Source organism: Thunnus thynnus, chromosome 18 (assembly GCF_963924715.1).
Source record: "Thunnus thynnus chromosome 18, fThuThy2.1, whole genome shotgun sequence".
Classification (NCBI taxonomy): domain Eukaryota; kingdom Metazoa; phylum Chordata; class Actinopteri; order Scombriformes; family Scombridae; genus Thunnus; species Thunnus thynnus.
In genome coordinates this window covers 14,026,993-14,043,344 of record NC_089534.1, presented here as the reverse complement: position 1 = coordinate 14,043,344, position 16,352 = coordinate 14,026,993, and the positions used below count along the sequence as shown (strand labels likewise).

Below are 16,352 nucleotides of genomic sequence, written 5' to 3'. Positions count from 1 at the left end.
ACATGCCCCTGTGGTGATGTATTTGTATTTACCATGATGCATTGACAATGCTGAACCATCTGTTGAACAGAGACAAAAGACAGTCTAAGAAGTAATAGTCAATGATACAGCGTTCTGGCAGAACTTGAAGACCATTTTCAAGGTTACGAGAGCAACTTCATTGTCTATTGTGTGACATATTAACTTCACTTCATCTTTATTATGAATTATATAGATCTGAGAAATCAGAATCTCCCTTATCTTATTTAATTTGTCCAATATCTTAAAATAAATGTCTAAGATGTCCACTGTCTACAATGTGCAGTATTCTCTATTAAAAATGCTTTTTTTTTCAAAAATACTTGATTTTTCAAGGGAATTCATAACCAGCTTTCTCTCATTAATTTGTCTATTGTTGTTTTATGTTCACTACTCTAAAAAGAGGAACTCACATGTCCATGAAAACAATGAAATATACCAACAGAGAAATTGCTCAAGGCCAAATGAATGTTGTAACTTTCAGATGCTACTTTTACTTTTTTTTCTCTGGGAAACGGAGACCTACCCTGTGAAAAAAAAGGAAACTTGTTTGCCAAAAAAAAAAAATTATAACTTACCAAACCACACAAGGGGGCAATAATCTTCACTATAAAGTTGTGCAATTTTGGGGGATCCTGCAAAAGAAGGTTATGTTTCATGAATTCAATGCCTGGATTTATCATAAAGCTCAAATGTGCACAAGACTAAGTTCAGCAAGTTTACTCAGTAGCCAAGAAAGGGCTACTGTAAGCACACTATAGCCTGCTTTGCTTTCTTTATGCAAGCAGATGAAGCCATGAGATAAATCCTGAAAAACAACAAACAAAAACATAGCAATTGGGACAATGGCATAGTGTTCTTTATGATAACACTATCAAACATCAAACTCTTCTTTATCTTCTCCGAGTCTCTTTATCTGTGCATGGAGAATCTACCTGTATCCTCTGGTTTCTGCAACAAAAAAGTTCTGCATGTTCCTACACCGCTGCGCTTGATGCCTCTCAGCATGAATAGAGAGGACTGACATCTGTGACCCCATCTCTTTTATGAACTTTGAGCATCTAAGCAAAAGCAACTGGAGAATGAAAATACCTCTAGCACCCAAAGGTACATGCTGGAGTTTATCATATATATAACAGGATTTATTTTCCCCTGGTACATTATGTTTACATCCTCCTTGCAGACAAATAGATGGACATGTACGTGATTGTAGTTTTATACTGAATCTTCTGGCCTTAAAAAAATCTAGCTCTAGCTCTATCTGCATGTCACTGTCACTTTTTTCTCAGATGTTCTCCCTTAGATAGGACTTGCACATAGTTTTTCCCCCTTGTGTTTAATTTTGTTAGGTATTGTGCTTTAACGCTTTTATGTTGGTGATTGTAGATTAATCAGATTTAGATACTGGCTGCATGTGTCCTTTGAGGGAAAGCTTTTGATGAAGATTGTATAGCTATAAATAAACTCATCTGGTCTTGGTCTAGGAATTTGCCATGCGGCAGTTTTTGTTTTTCAAAGCCATAATAGATAGATCCATAAAACACAAAGTTCATCCAAAGACACGCCTGCAATTTAAATGGATTTGTGTACTCGTATAACCTACTTTCTGTCAGGATTTGTCCTCGGAGTCTTCACCGTGGATGTAATAAGAGGTTTTCACTGAGGGTGTCGCTGTTTTCATTCTCGCGAGATTATCAGACAGGAAGAGACGAAGACGAAGGTCAAGGAGTAAACATGGCAACTCGCAGTGTGTTGAGGTCTCTATGGACCTCCTTTGCGGGCTTAAAATTAGGTGTTACTGGCAGTAACGCGAGTGCTCTACAGAGGATAAACGTCCCCCAGCTGTCGGCTTTTGCCATTCAGAGCAGAGGAATCCGCCAAGGTGAGACTTCTCTTCAAACGTTGCGATATTAGCCCAGCAGAGCTAACTGGCTAACGCCAGCATGCTATTATAACGTACTACAGTGATTGAGGCGTCTCAGCTCAAATGTTTTATCTTATTAAGACTTGTATACAACATTTACTAATAAAGGAAGCACTGCAGCGTCTTACCTAATCGGAAATGCATGAACGTGGAAAAAAGGGGGCGGGGAAGTACATTTTCAATGGAGGCGAGCTAGTCCTTCTCAATGTGACGTTACGTTTGTTCATAAAATGTTGCCTAACAAAAACATGTATTTTCTGAAGGAGGTCAGAGCGATTAACTTTCAAATATTTTAAAACTTCTGCCCTTGCAGCCATTAGTTGTTACCAAGGCAACAGCTACTCCTCCTGGGGTCCACATTAAGAACATAAATGTATACACATGCTTTCACATACATGCATACAAATACACAATATAAACATTACAAAAACCAAATACAATTTCAATAAGTTAGTACAGTGTAGTACAGTGAGATTCTTAATTCAAATACTGCATAACTTCAACTCTTGTAAATTCATTTTTGTCCAAATGTGTGTCGTGTTTTGCTTTATCAGTCCCACTCATCCTTAAATTTGTCATAAATGCATGTTGGTATTTATACACTTGTGTACACAATGTGCCTTTTAAATTCTATTTCTTGTCAAACAAAATGTATACTTATAACATTTCATAAGTCAATAATGCTTAAAAGTCCCCTCCAGACATGTTTTAAGATATATGTAAAAAAAAAAAAAAACACAATACTTTTACAATTTGTGTCTGATGTGGTTTTTCCATGAAAAAAGTTCAGTTCTCTCAGTAAAATCCTTAAAATGACATCTACTTCTTCTCCCTCATTAAAAATCCAGAATCTATGAATATGCAAATATTTTTTGTTTCAAAAGTTTATCTGCTAAACACAAGATGTCTCCTGCTTCAATGTAAAGTGAAGCAGGAGACATCTTACTTCTCAGTGTACGTGCACTGAAAGTTTCAAGTTTCCACATCACACTTGCATGTAAATTGAATGCTGGATCACAGAGAAACTTTGCACTTTCAGCAGATGAATGTGAAAACAGCCTTCTAGTGTCAAACTCTGCACAAACATCATTCTGCACAGTCTAGCTCAAACAACCAACTGAAGTAACAAGAAGAAAAACACATTTTTGAGTGGAGGGACACTTAAAAAAAAATTGGTAGCAATTCTAACGTCACATTACCACATGTATGTAAGCCCTGTTTATTGTGAATTATGATTTAGCTTGAGCTGGAGAAGAGATAGTTACTGTCAAAGCATTACTACTGATTGTGTTAACTGCCACCACCACCTCTGGACATGTTTTTAAAAATTGTGGTGGCAGTTTCAAAGGTTAGGAATGCAGTATAAAAAATAGTTACTTCAGTATTTGTGTTTATGATTAAGGCCTAATGTTATACAACATCCATTTTACAGTTGTGGAGAATCAAGAGGGGAAAACAACGACTGTAAGTACAAGTGTTTTGGTTATTAGATATTTAAGTCTTAGTCAATTTTATTAGTTATAAGTACCCAGTATTTTGTTCTGATGTTGTCAATAGACAAGCAGTATTTTTTTATAAGCATTATGAAACTGTGCATCAAGTAGTGATCTAAAGCTTTGACTGAAGATCATTACTTTGCAATAGTAACAAGCTAATTTCTAAAGAAAAGAATGAATGGCTCAGTTGTTGTATTTGCTGTTCATATAAAATCAATAAAAGATAGTTGCAGATGCCTATGCAGTTGGTATTGAATGATTACAGTAGACATAACTGTTAAAGAGACAACTATCCTTTGATGTTTAAGGACAAAAGTAGAGGATGTAAACTCCAGTAACATTCCCGCCAGTTTTAAACACATTATGCAACAAAAACATGCTTTGCACTGTTTGCACTATGTATCTTAATTGTACTTTGACAGCAGGGCCTGTCAGGTTGGAAAAATGCAATCATGTTGATCATGTATCCAAATGTTGTGCAACTTTACAGATCAATTACATTTTAAAAGTCTCGGCTTCGGGTTAAGATTTACATCATTAAAGTTGCAAGAGCAACACAGAGCATAGAAGCACTTTGTTTCCATAAGGAGATACTTTGTCAAATGTGAGGAGATGCAACGAGAGCAATTTGACCTGAACTGGCACGCCTCTACAAATAACAGCTATGTAGTATAGTGGTGGTGAAGGACTTATGATTCAAATACGCCTTCACTTACTGCAATCATAAATTTTCATATTAGTAGTGAAGAACACTACACTGAACCTTTATCAGGAGTCTACCATAGCTTATTATGGACTAACCGTAGTAATTTAACCTGTCAGATTGAAGGACAAATATTGGACATACCAGCAGGACCACAGCCTCCAAACCCCGCAGCCAAGTGCCCCATCTACAGATGGAACCTGCAGCACAAATACAACTACACGGTAAATGCATCTCAAGGCTTGTAATGACCAAATGAGACATAATGTTAAGTGTGTCAGCTGTTTAAAGTGCCTAATTCTCTTTTTTCGTTTTTGTTTTACGCCTCCAGGATGTCTTGCTGCTCAGTCAGTTCATCAGGTCAGATGGAGGGATGTTGCCTAGGAGAATAACTGGTCTCTGTCCAGAGGAACATCACAAGATTGCCATCTGTGTGCAGATGGCTCACAGAGCAGGTCTGTATTACTGCCTGCTCCATTTCTTTGTATTCCTGTTCTCTCCATACTCAAATCTCCCTCACCTTCTTTGTCTTTTCTGACACATTAAATTACAAATTGAAAATGATTGAAATGCAGTTCAGTGTTGATTAAAGGGCATATACAGACTTAAAGGGAGTGAATCTGGCACTGTCAAGACAGCAAGAAGTTGAGGCAGCTGGGCCAAGACATTAAAAAGTTATTCTTTCTTGTTGTCTGCTTGGAGATTTATCTGGAAACCACATATTTATTGCAAATTAAAGCATTTAAGCTGGCTTTTTCTGCCTGTCATGATATCAGTTACATTGATTTTAAACACTCAGCTGTCAAATTGGTAAAAACAAAGAATGGTAATTAAATGAAGGCTTAAAAGAGTAGTTCAGCATTTTGGGAAACACTCAGCTTTTCTTTCACTCAGTAGAAAAAAATGGTTCCAGCATGTAACTCCAAATAAAACCACAACTTGTTTTTATGTTGATTTTGTTTACATTTGTTGTTGGGAATGGTCGGGAGACTTCCCCCCCCCCTTTCACATCGGTCAGAGCCAGGCTAGCTGTTTCCCCTGCTCTTAATCTTTATGCTAAGTCAAGATAATTGTCTCCTGGCTTAAGTTAATACTTGTGGTATCGATCATCTCATCATCTCAGCAAGAAAACAAATAGAAGTACTTCCCAAAATGCTAATATAATTAACATAAGTGGCATCAATAGAACCCAACAGAAATTATTCTTTTGTTCCCTTTTTGGACCAGCTTTGCTGAATGATGGTTGTCTTTTGACAGCAGAGTTTCTCACACATTTAAACAACCTTAATAAAAGTGACTTTTGTTTTCCTGTGTGTTCAAGGTCTGCTTCCTGACCACAAACCCAAACTTCCAGAGGGCCATGTCTCAAAGAAGCCCAAGCCACAACTCAACAGGTGATGTATGCATGTGTGTATGTGTATGTGTCTGTGTATGTGTTTCTCATCATTATCTATAAGTGGTCAGGCTGGGAAGGTTCCAGTGCAACTCAAACTAAAAATTGTATCTGCCACATCTGCTGTTTATTGTACAGATACCTGACCCGCTGGTCCATTGACTCGGTGAAACCCATCTATAAAACAGGACTGAAGTGGTGTAAGAAGCGCATGCCTGTTGGCCACCCAGTACTCAAGGACAATGTGCGTTACGGCGTCAAACCTGTTTACACAAAACACTGAAGGATAGAGATCCAGACAAATCAGTACAGCAACTGGAGGAAAGTGGGTGGGCCTGTGATGCAAGGACGCAGATTCCAGTGGATTTCCATTCAACCAAGTCTTTCAACTACATCTGCAATTTACAGTGACTTTCGTCATACTACCATGGGAAAACCTTTATCCATCTGTATTTATTGTACCTTTTGTTTATTAAGCTGCGTCACAGTTTCAATGAATCATGCTCAGCCCCACCCAGAACCATCTATTCTGTCTCTGTTCGTTTTCAAAAAGCCCTTGAAGTGACAACTTAAAGAGGGCAACAACTGGGTCAGTGTTACGTTTTCAAAGTAGGTGGTATGTTGACTGTGTATACTCAAAGCAACACAGATGTGCAAATAAAATCCATCTGTTTACTCCACCTCCTGACATGTGTTTACTGTATAGGATTAGCTTTTGTGCATGAGAGCTAAATGGAACAAAAAGCTTGCAGTTGCGTATTGTATGACTGTACCGCTTTTATTTGTTTTAGGATGAGACAAATCAATTCTGCAATTTGTTGTTGATGAGAACAATAGAGAAAAATGAGAAATTAGTTGCTTGAAATAAGATGTCTTTATAGCATGAAGGGAAGGTCCAAATTCTTTGTCCCATCACCAATGTAGATGTATCCATGCTGCGGCGTCATTGGCACGTGGTAGAAGGTCAGGCCGAGCCACAGCAGGCTGCGAATCACACACACTTTGCTGGCACATTCTAACTGAAGACTCCATGACCCTATAGAGAAAAAACACACAAGACTAAAGATTGTTTTTATAAACAATTACATGAAATTCTCAGCTCTGTGTATCAAAGTTAAAAGCCGACTTGTAATTCATAGACCGGTTTTTACTGTGTCTGTATTATTGTGACCTTTTTATAAACAGCTGCCTGCTGAGAACTAGGATGTTTATTGCAGGATGCTGCCACATCATGTTCACTGACTGCACTGAATTGAAACAGAGACGACAGTAATCTTTGGAAATCATTCCAATAAGATTATACTATTCACATGCTAGAGGCAGCCAAGGGACACTCCAATAAATCAACCCTTTGTGCTTTTATATCTACAGTCAGTCTAAACCTGTTTCTTAATATGTTTGGGTGTGACTGTAAACCCAAGACCCAGAAAATCAAGAACAAGAACTGGATCTGCTACTATGAAGACATAAAAGCCATTTGATTGATTCCTTTACACAAAAGGGAGGCAATTTCAATAGATTAGATCGTTGTGTCACCACTTTCACACCTTTGAAGTTATCGGCAAAGTATGATTGAAGTAAAAACGACTCTGAATTTAGGCACAGTATGTATAATGTAATACATAATGTCCAGGTTATAACTGCAGGAGGGGAAATCTAAAGCCGTAATTCTCGAGCTGCAACTGTTTCCAGGATTATTGTGGAAACGAGGGGGAGCCCAACTTGGAGTCTCAGAGGAAAACACCTGTCTTCTTGTGGAAAAATGTTAACTCTTTCTCCTTTCAGCAAAAGCAAGCGGTCCTGCTGTTGAAAGGGCTGCGGTGAGTGTGGCATTGAGACCGCTATGTGATGTCTGCTGCAGTGATGACATCCGTATCAACTCAGAAAAACACACACAAACAAACAGTATGCACGTGTAAGCCCTTTTAAATTAGACGTTTGTTGCATGGAAGGTCACGGACGCTAATACTTTCTCTTTCTTTCGCACATACACTTGTAGATCCAGCATTTTGCTTTATCTACATTCACTGTGGCCTTGAGTACATCCAGCTAAGCAGCCAACCTCACAAATGGAACACAAACTAAATTCACATTATTGTTTTCAGCGTCCTTTTCCACTTATGCAATACTGTGCAGCAGCTTGGATGTCGGAGCTTCCCAACAGCATTTGAACACACAAACCTGAAAGATTAGTCATATCATTCTTTCAATAAAAAAAAAAAAAGTTCAATACACACTGTAGGGATTTTTTTAACAACCACCTACAACAGTGGTGTACTCTGGGAAATAGTTGGCAATCATGTAAGTTCCATGTGATTTGTTGTAAACTGGCTTTAACTTGCAAAATCACTGATATGTTTACTTCAGCTGTTTCAGCTTGATTTCCTACGAAACTGAGCAATCCCATAAATCATTTGGTGTTAGTTTGCCCTCTGATAGAGCTGGTCCTGGTAGTTCTGTTGTAATCAGTTCCCTAAAGAAATGATAGAGTAAATAATAGCACAGTTTTCTGTAATTTCCCAATAAAGACCTAAAGGCCAAACTCCGTATGTGGGTGCGTCGTTGGACTATGAGACGCCTGCACACAAAGCTGGATGAGAAAAGAATATATTCCCAGAAAACCTATTCCATCTGGAGGGTTGGTTTACACTACAAAAATTAGGAATTTATTTTTATCAGTTTAGCTGGCTGCTTAACTGACCATTTTACTGTTTAAATGATTAAATTGCTCGGAAGAAATTCCTTTTGACTTTCTGTTAGTCAAATCACTGAAATTTTTTTGCGCAGGATCACAGCTCATTTGATTATAATGTAGCATGACAGTTGGAAAACACTTAAGAATAGAAGCTCATTTTGCACCATTGACAAAGTGGTGAAGGCCTCATTGACATTTGATAATGCTCAATATAGCTGTGTGTTATCATAACCTTTTCTCTACTGGTCTGACTCCTTATGAAACCTCGTAGAGCTCAACGATAATAGAATAGATGAGACAAAACCTGTAAGATGTGATATTTGGTTGTATGGTGACATGTTACTGAATTCTGTTGTTTCACCTTTAGGAATGTCATCACTCAGTACATCCAGGAAGTCAATGGCTGGGTTCAAATCAGCCATCTCCAGGATGGATTTCTTCTTCAGATTCTTTGATTCAGTGAAGTGAAAGAAATTGTTGAGCTTTCCTGCTTCTGAGTGAGAGAGACCTGAGGAACAATTCACATGGACGTGGAATTCAAACTTGAACAGCAGCAGTGATGATGCAGTTGTACAGTGGATTGATGTAAAAAATATACATAGGCATGCGTATGTCTATTTTTATTAAAATAATACCACATTGTAACCATTATTAATGAAACACTTGAGGGTCAGTTACATGCAGCAGCGAATGTTAACACAATGAAACATAACATGTGGCAGAGTAATATATATTTACCGCCAAAGCTGCGGTTGATCTGGACAAGGCCATGTGGATTTCTGATGAAGGCGCTGCGTGGTACCACAGACACTTCCTCATCGATCTGATGAACTGTCGCTGACAGCCTCTTTTCCTCATTCACTTTGGTCTGAAACCAAGAACAGTCCATCACTATGCTGGAATTTCATTAATGTACAGATGGCGTTCATATCAGTCAGGAAAAATTAACAACGTAAGAACCCAGTTTTAATCTTATCTAATCTGCAATTCTCTTTTGCGGTTATTCTTCATGAATACAACAGTAACTTGTTTGTTTCATAGAAAAAATAGAGCTTTACCTGTTGGAAAAGGTGGGACACTCTCTCCTCAGCAGTTTCTTCTTTTTCTAACAACTATATTTAATTTTGGTCCAACATCTGTACTTGTTTTGGCTGTCATTACTGCTCTAGCACATAAATGCTGTGCTGAAATATTTTTCTTTGCATGACAGTAGACAGATTTATGATAATCTAGCTAAGGATAATTTAACACTGTCTGTTGCTCATCATACTTACCAATACCTCCTCCTCTACAGCCTCATCCCCCTCTCCTTGCCTCTGGATCTCAAGATGCTCATATACATATGAGGGGTCACCTATGAAGCGACCCTTTGCGGCTCTGGACACTTCCTCGATCATAGACTGTGTGGCAGGAGGGAGGAGGAACCAGTCCATGCAGTTGAAGCTGGAGATAACAAACAAGCAGACAGATTTCACACAGTCAAAGAGAGCCATACACTCGGAACAATTAAATGAAATTACAGGTGAGGCTACTTTACCTGTACAGATTCTTTTTATCCTTCATCTCATCTTCTCCCCTCCCTTGGGCGATAAAATAATCCTCCTTTAATCCGAAAATTTTGCCCCAAAACAAGACTCGCTGGAACTTGTAGTTTTTCTTCAGGATCACCAAAGAAGTTTGCAGGGCGGTTCTTTGCTCAACGTTTAAAGTACATCCGTTACCCGCAACGAGGTCCAAAGAATAATATAACGAATTTGAGTCCATCGTTTGTGTAATTATCGTCGTTATAGTGTAGATATGAATATTTCTGTTAACGTTACCAGATGTTTTTATACAGTTTGCTTGCTAACGTAACAGCTAACACACATCTGGGTCGCTCCGGACGCTAGTTTGGTTACCAATGACAACAAACCTTGTTGTGCTGGTTGTCATACCAACGCTCGAGCTTTTAATTTTTTTTTTTTTTTTTTTTTCCTTTTTTGGGGGAGAATTTATGGAGTGTGCTGTACAGCAACAAGATATCCCAGTGAAACGCAAAACTAAATTGGTAACATCTCATTTTGGGTGTGTTTGCTTGTGGCGTTTATATAAACTATTTGATTGGAGCACGCACGACTTAGGTCTGGCGTCAGACGACAGCTTCTCAAGCGTGTGCGTTTCTGTGTTTCTATAATACATCCGTGGTGTAGTAAACGGGCATAGGCTATATTAGGCCTAGTTTCATGTGCTGATAGGAGAGAAAAATAAATAAACTCACTGAATTCTTGTATTAACACTCATACTTACTGGAAGGCAGATTTGGTTCATTCCCATAGACAGCTGACAGGATGCATGATTAGATATCATTACCATGACCGCATGGCACATGGGAATAATACATGTAATTTGTGCCCCACTTTTCATTCATAGTGAAACTTAACAGTATTAAAGTCCCCCTCCACTCAAAAATGGGTTGTTTATGCTCCTACAGTTGAATGTTTGAGTTTCACTGTGCAGAATGATGTATGTGCAGATTTTGAGAAGGCTGTTTTCACTTTCATCTGCTGAAAATGTTGCCTTCATTGGAAATCCAATTTTAAGGGGCGGGCCCACGAGCATGATTTGTGACATTACAAATAGTTTAAAAGTCAATCCTGGTATTATAATGGTAATATTCACCTTACACAAGTGTGATGCAGAGACTTGAAGCCTTCAGTATACATAAACTGAGAATGAACTTTACAGTGAAGTAGGAGATATCTTGTGTCCACCAGTTAAACTTCTGAAATGAGAAATATTTGCATATTCATAAAATTTTTAACGAGGGAGAAGGAGTAGATGTCATTTTAAAGATTTTAACAACATAATTGAACTTTATGGAAAAACTATATCAGACAAATTACAAAAGTAGAATACTTTATGTACATCTTAAAACATGTCTGGAGAGGATCTTTAATAGCATAGAACACATAACATAAAGAAAATAATAATAATAAGAGTTAAGATGAAAAAGCCCTCCTGAATAGAAAGGTTTTTAGGTCTTTTTTAAAAGAGTCTAGGGTCTGTGCTGCCCTCAGATGGTTAGGAAGGCTGTTCCACAAGCATGGTGCAGCAGAGCAGAAGGCTCGATCCCCCCCCCATGGTTAGTACGGTATGGTTAGCACTGGGAGCCCGGAGGAGCACGCTGTTGGCAGATCTAAGGGTGCAGGTGGGGATTGTGGTGTGATCATGTAGATTAGGAGGCACATGTTCGTTGATGGATTTATATGTGCGTAGCAGGGACCTTGTAGTCAACCCTGAAGGAGGCAGAGAGCCAGTGCAATGAAAACAGAATTGATGTTATACGTTCGTGTTTTTGCGCTCTCTTCAGGATCCTGGCAGTGCTTTTCTAAATGTACTGGAGCTCCTGGATGCTCCTGCCAGGGGTCCCTGTGAAGAGCGCACCACAGTAGTCCAGTCTTGAAGAGATATATGCATGGAAAAGTTTCTCTGCTATAGGAGTGAACTCTGCTATAAAGTCATCTTGGGTCCACTTCCTATGTACACACAATCATTGTGTGTGTTTGTGTGTCAGGGAATAGAAACAGCATGAGGGAGTGTTCACCTGAGTGAGTAACAAACAAATACCTGTGTAATTAGAGATGAGATAGAGGTCGATTTAAGTCCTTCCATGGCCATAATTTAAGGTAATTTAATGGCTCATGACATGAACTCGCAGCACATGGCAGTCGTTCTTCCTTTGGGCTTACTGCAATTTCATGAATAGGATTTAAGGCCGGAAAATGAGGGAGCAGCCAGTGTATGTGTGTGTGTATGTTTAAGGGCTGAACCTATATAGGTGATTTGGCCACATCTGAAATAGCTTAAACATAAACTATCAGGGAGGAGAGGAAGTGGAGGAGAGATGTCATTGTGCGCTGTGTGATTTTGTCATTGTGTTGAGTATTTGTGCAGTCCGTTGCTTTATCAGAAAAGCATAGAAGTGGAATACGTTTGCTTTTCAAGAGTCATGTAGCAGAAACTTTCTTTTTAGATAGTTGAACGCCTCTGAACCGCTTGTGACATGATGTGATTTAATCACCTTTTAGTGACTTTGGAGATTCTAAGCTTTATTATACTAAGATGTGAAGCTTTTGCTAAACTTCATTTGGGAAACTTCAATCTTCTACTGGTGAGTCAATCCTTCTGCTCAAATCTATATTCATTTCAATACATTTCTAGTATTGACCTAATTTCCTCTTTTCTGTACTGTCAAAAGCTCCACTTATCCACAAATTGATCAATCATCTGTTTTCCAATCTGATCTATAAATACCTTTACTGCTTGTGTTTTTCAGAGTGAGCACTTGGCAACCCTCTACCTCACCCATCACCATCGTGATCATCCAACTGTCAAGTGACATTTAACCATATGTTCATCTTCCACCTGATCCAAACCAAGGTAAACTCCTCTTCTTCCTCCATGAACCTGCATTTGATTAAAATGCTTTAATGGTGTCTAATTCATGAAAGGTGTAGTCGCAAAGACCTTTCTCCGTTGCCAACTCAACTCTGAATGAATTTTGTTGCTGCCAGTGGATTTTTTCATAATGGTGACATATCCCGAACTCATTGCATGCAGCAGTCTGTAAACAAACAGAATGAGTAGTGCTGGAATCAGTCTGGCTCTTCTTAGCAGCATATGAGCCAAATCAAGTTTAAAACACTAAACGAGCATCGGTTGTTAGGTTTATCCTGGCTCAGATCCAGCGGTCTCAGCCAGTATAAGCAGTGTGAAGTTGGCTTATGTTACACTTGGAAAAACATGATTGGCTTCTGTCCAACAAATGATTTTTGACAGGTCTTATAGCGCTGGGCTGATCTTGTACTCGGTGATCCTATTTAGGTCTCTGACTGTTTTATCACCCTTGTCTTCATTCTTACCCTCATGTCAACAGCATTTAAAGATGTTAATTTTCATGTTTTTTCACATATTCGATACTATTTATGGTTGGTATCTCATATTCTGCAATAGCCATTCAATGTACAGTATATCCGGAAGGGCTAAGGCAGGGACAACTGAACTTGTTTCAGATAGAAGAATTTAGATTAAATCTAAAACAAGTCCACTTGCTTCAGCCCTTCTGGATTTACCATGACTGGATGACTGAGAATCTTTACATACAGCCATTGAATGTATTTATATTCTGTAGTTACGTCTCTATAAAGTACTGTTCACACTGCTACAGCTGCATCACAGATGCTGATACAAACTGAACATTTCCTGCTACTGCTGCGTTCAGCCAATGTGCTGTAAAGCAGCAGGAGTAGGACATTTGGATTACATGCATGCATCGATTCCTGTGGATCTTTTGTACGTGTGAAGGCAATTTGAATCCTGCGCGGGAATAAGCGGACTCTGTCGCTAACAGTGAAAACTACAATATAGAGTGGTGATAAATACAGAATAAAAATACATTGGATGGCAGTGGCAGACAAATTGCTGACCATTAACAGTATCAGAAATGGGGTTTGATTTCATGAAAATCCTAAGGGTTATAACTTAAAGTTACAAACCTCCACTCTCCTGGCTAATGTAGTCCACCAACAGAAAAGGGAGGGAAAGTGGGGTGACTTTTCTACAGCGTACCCCATAAAGAGGAGAACACACAAGGACGGCCCACTCACTCACACACACAGACAAACACACTTTGAGCTTGTTGCTCAGGATGGCACCTCATTAGAGTTGGCAGTCTAGGTGGAAGTTTTGGGTCTGGAAGCAGTAGTTATAACAGAGTGACACACACACATACACACGCCCTGCTCCAGTTCTGTTTCCCAATTGGCTCGAGAAGGAAGTGAGACTTGGAATGTTACCATCAGCGGTCTGTTTCTGTCCTGGTCCCACTGCTCTGGGAAACTCACCTCCCGGGCGACCAGCGTTGCCACGGCACTAATCCTGACGGACAAAAGATGGGAGTGCCACAGAGCACGATGCTGCCAGAGGCTCTCATTGGTTGGCACAATCCCACGCGATGCCCTGATTGGCCAGTGCCATGTTTATATACAAATTGGAGCAGTCAGAGGTCACATCCATCGATCTTGGTGGTGACATGAAGGAAGCCTGACCCCAAAACCTCAGAACTCTAAATGGGTTTAATTCCTATTTGACACACACACACTCACACAAACACAGCGGCTCTTTCTTAAGTTCATTGGCCTGGGAGTGCAGAATTAAATGAATACACGTCTGTGGTATACAAAAGCACAGACAACAACAATACCAAGAATGCATTGAGGGCACTGGGTTCAGTGGGTTGCACACCTACACACAAACACAGTCACAGAGGTTTTGGATTAACATTGAGTGAATATTTTGATTTGGAGAAGGGTGTGCTGTTTAAGCAAGTAATACCATACAGGCTAAATCAGTGCTGTTTCATTTAACCTGGGGTGCCAACCAACTGCTTAAACCAGTAATTATTGTAATCAATAGATTTAGTCTGTTTTCCTCAAATTTCAAACTTTGTACTTTTACTCCTTAATCCTTCTTCTCTTTGTATTTTCTAAATGTGTTTAGTATCACTTTCTCCATTTCTGTTTCTGCGTTTCATTACTTTTCCACCAAAGATGTGTTTTCGATAATTCAGAAACAGTACCTCCATTGTAGTTTGTCCACCACAGAGCACCGACAAGTTTATTTCTGAACTTGTAAAATGTCCTGGTTACTGCATATCCTGGTCACGATAAAACAAAACAAATGGTAATGCCTCATTTTGTGGATCTGGAATTTCCGGATATTATCAATGTCCAAGATATTTCCCGGACAGAATGATGTCATTTGGGACTAATTATTGAAAACTAAAGCCAGTTGGTGCTTTTCAAATGAATTCATTAAAATGATCTGTAGTCAGTGCACAGTAGATCAGCTGAATGTGCAAAATTGAAATGCATTCTTCATATTCTTCAAATTCGACATATATGGAGAATAAAGTGTTCAATAATAAATGAACATTGAACGAATATTCTCTTGGGATTAAATGAAGCTTTTCTTTCCCTATAATTTGTACCAAATTGTACAGTTTATTTCCAGGATACGTCTTGGAAATGGTTAGAAACTTATTATTAAATTATAGACCCATAAAATATAGTTTCCAAATGAATTTAAAGGACCCTTATCAAAAATGTTTTAAAGTTATGTATTTATGCGGGAAAATGAATATATCATTGCAGACCCATTATTGGTCAGGCTCTAGACAAGATAAATAATTGAGGCGGAAACTAAGAATGGAAAATCATACTTTATACTGTAAGGAGAATGAAAGCGGTAGTTTATAGTATCTTACTCAGCCCTTGGAAACAGTTGTATAATGTCTTCTGTGGCTTTCTGAGAGTTTTCTATGTAAATTTTCAACAGAGAGTCTGTGTAACAAACTGGGGGCATAGCATTTGAAAGACATGAGCATTTACATGCAGTGAGGGTCTAATAATGGATGCTTGACCCGTACTAGGGACAAAGAGTCAGGACCTCTGATGCTTCTATTTTAAAGGGGACATAACATGCTTTTTGTGATTTTCTGTTATCTTTATACTGTTATTATGTCAGATGTCCATGTTAAACAAGTTCAGAAACTTGTGGTGAACGTGTAAAAATCCTCCCTGAAAGTCAGACGTTTCAGCCTGCACACTCTGTCTGCAAAGTTACCTCTACTTCCTCCTTGTGATGATGTCAGATTGTTCGCACACGCCCACAAACAGCCTGCTATTGGTAGCCTTTGTTGCTAAGATTGTTCCATGGGTTGTTTACGTTGTCCACTCGCATATTTCAGATCGGATTTGGGCTCTAACATGTACGGATGTGTTTGAGAAGTTGACATTTGAGTAGTAGTAGTAGAGAAGTGATCTACTACTGTTTATGTAACCTCCGGAACCGCCACAAGCCTGCCGATAGGCAGCTCCTGGAAGATGGCCAATCAGAACAGAGTGGGTTCATGAGGATGAGTTTTTAAACTGTAAAACATGCAAAAATACTCCAGTAAAGCCCCAGAATATAAATATAGAACTGTAAGAAATGTGCATGATATGTCCCCTTTAACCATTGTTTTTTTCATATGTCTCTCACAAGTGAATTGGAAGAGTTAGGTGGTCAAATGTGAGGCACAGCAC

The 16,352-nt window shown here is 38.9% G+C and overlaps 2 protein-coding genes across 2 annotated transcripts; one reads left to right on the top strand and one right to left on the bottom strand.

Moving 5' to 3' along the window:
• The first annotated feature begins 1,701 nt into the window (after positions 1 to 1,701).
• Positions 1,702 to 6,214, top strand: mrps18a (mitochondrial ribosomal protein S18A). Its single transcript, XM_067572425.1, has 6 exons — positions 1,702 to 1,900; positions 3,375 to 3,406; positions 4,261 to 4,365; positions 4,473 to 4,596; positions 5,463 to 5,535; positions 5,673 to 6,214. The coding sequence occupies exons 1-6, from the start codon at positions 1,753 to 1,755 to the stop codon at positions 5,815 to 5,817; spliced, it is 627 nt and encodes a 208-aa protein (XP_067428526.1). The 5' UTR covers positions 1,702 to 1,752; the 3' UTR covers positions 5,818 to 6,214.
• Positions 6,215 to 6,291: 77 nt separating this feature from the next.
• On the bottom strand, positions 6,292 to 10,154 carry rsph9 (radial spoke head component 9). Its single transcript, XM_067572424.1, has 5 exons — positions 9,767 to 10,154; positions 9,504 to 9,672; positions 8,968 to 9,097; positions 8,591 to 8,737; positions 6,292 to 6,570 (listed from the first exon to the last, which is right to left on the bottom strand). Exons 1-5 carry the CDS (start codon positions 9,991 to 9,993, stop codon positions 6,410 to 6,412), a joined length of 834 nt encoding a protein of 277 aa, XP_067428525.1. The 5' UTR covers positions 9,994 to 10,154; the 3' UTR covers positions 6,292 to 6,409.
• Between the last annotated feature and the right edge of the window lie 6,198 nt (positions 10,155 to 16,352).

Excerpts from the sequence above, each read along its gene's own strand:
- rsph9 (XM_067572424.1), bottom strand. The coding sequence starts at position 9,993 with ATGGACTCAAATTCGTTATATTATTCTTTGGACCTCGTTGCGGGTAAC. Across the intron at positions 9,673-9,766 it reads GATAAAAAGAATCTGTACAG|CTTCAACTGCATGGACTGGT; the intron begins GTAAAGTAGCCT and ends TGTTATCTCCAG. Across the intron at positions 8,738-8,967 it reads GATCAACCGCAGCTTTGGCG|GTCTCTCTCACTCAGAAGCA; the intron begins GTAAATATATAT and ends ATTGTTCCTCAG.
- mrps18a (XM_067572425.1), top strand. The coding sequence starts at position 1,753 with ATGGCAACTCGCAGTGTGTTGAGGTCTCTATGGACCTCCTTTGCGGGC. Across the intron at positions 1,901-3,374 it reads GAGCAGAGGAATCCGCCAAG|TTGTGGAGAATCAAGAGGGG; the intron begins GTGAGACTTCTC and ends TCCATTTTACAG. Across the intron at positions 4,597-5,462 it reads GCAGATGGCTCACAGAGCAG|GTCTGCTTCCTGACCACAAA; the intron begins GTCTGTATTACT and ends TGTGTGTTCAAG.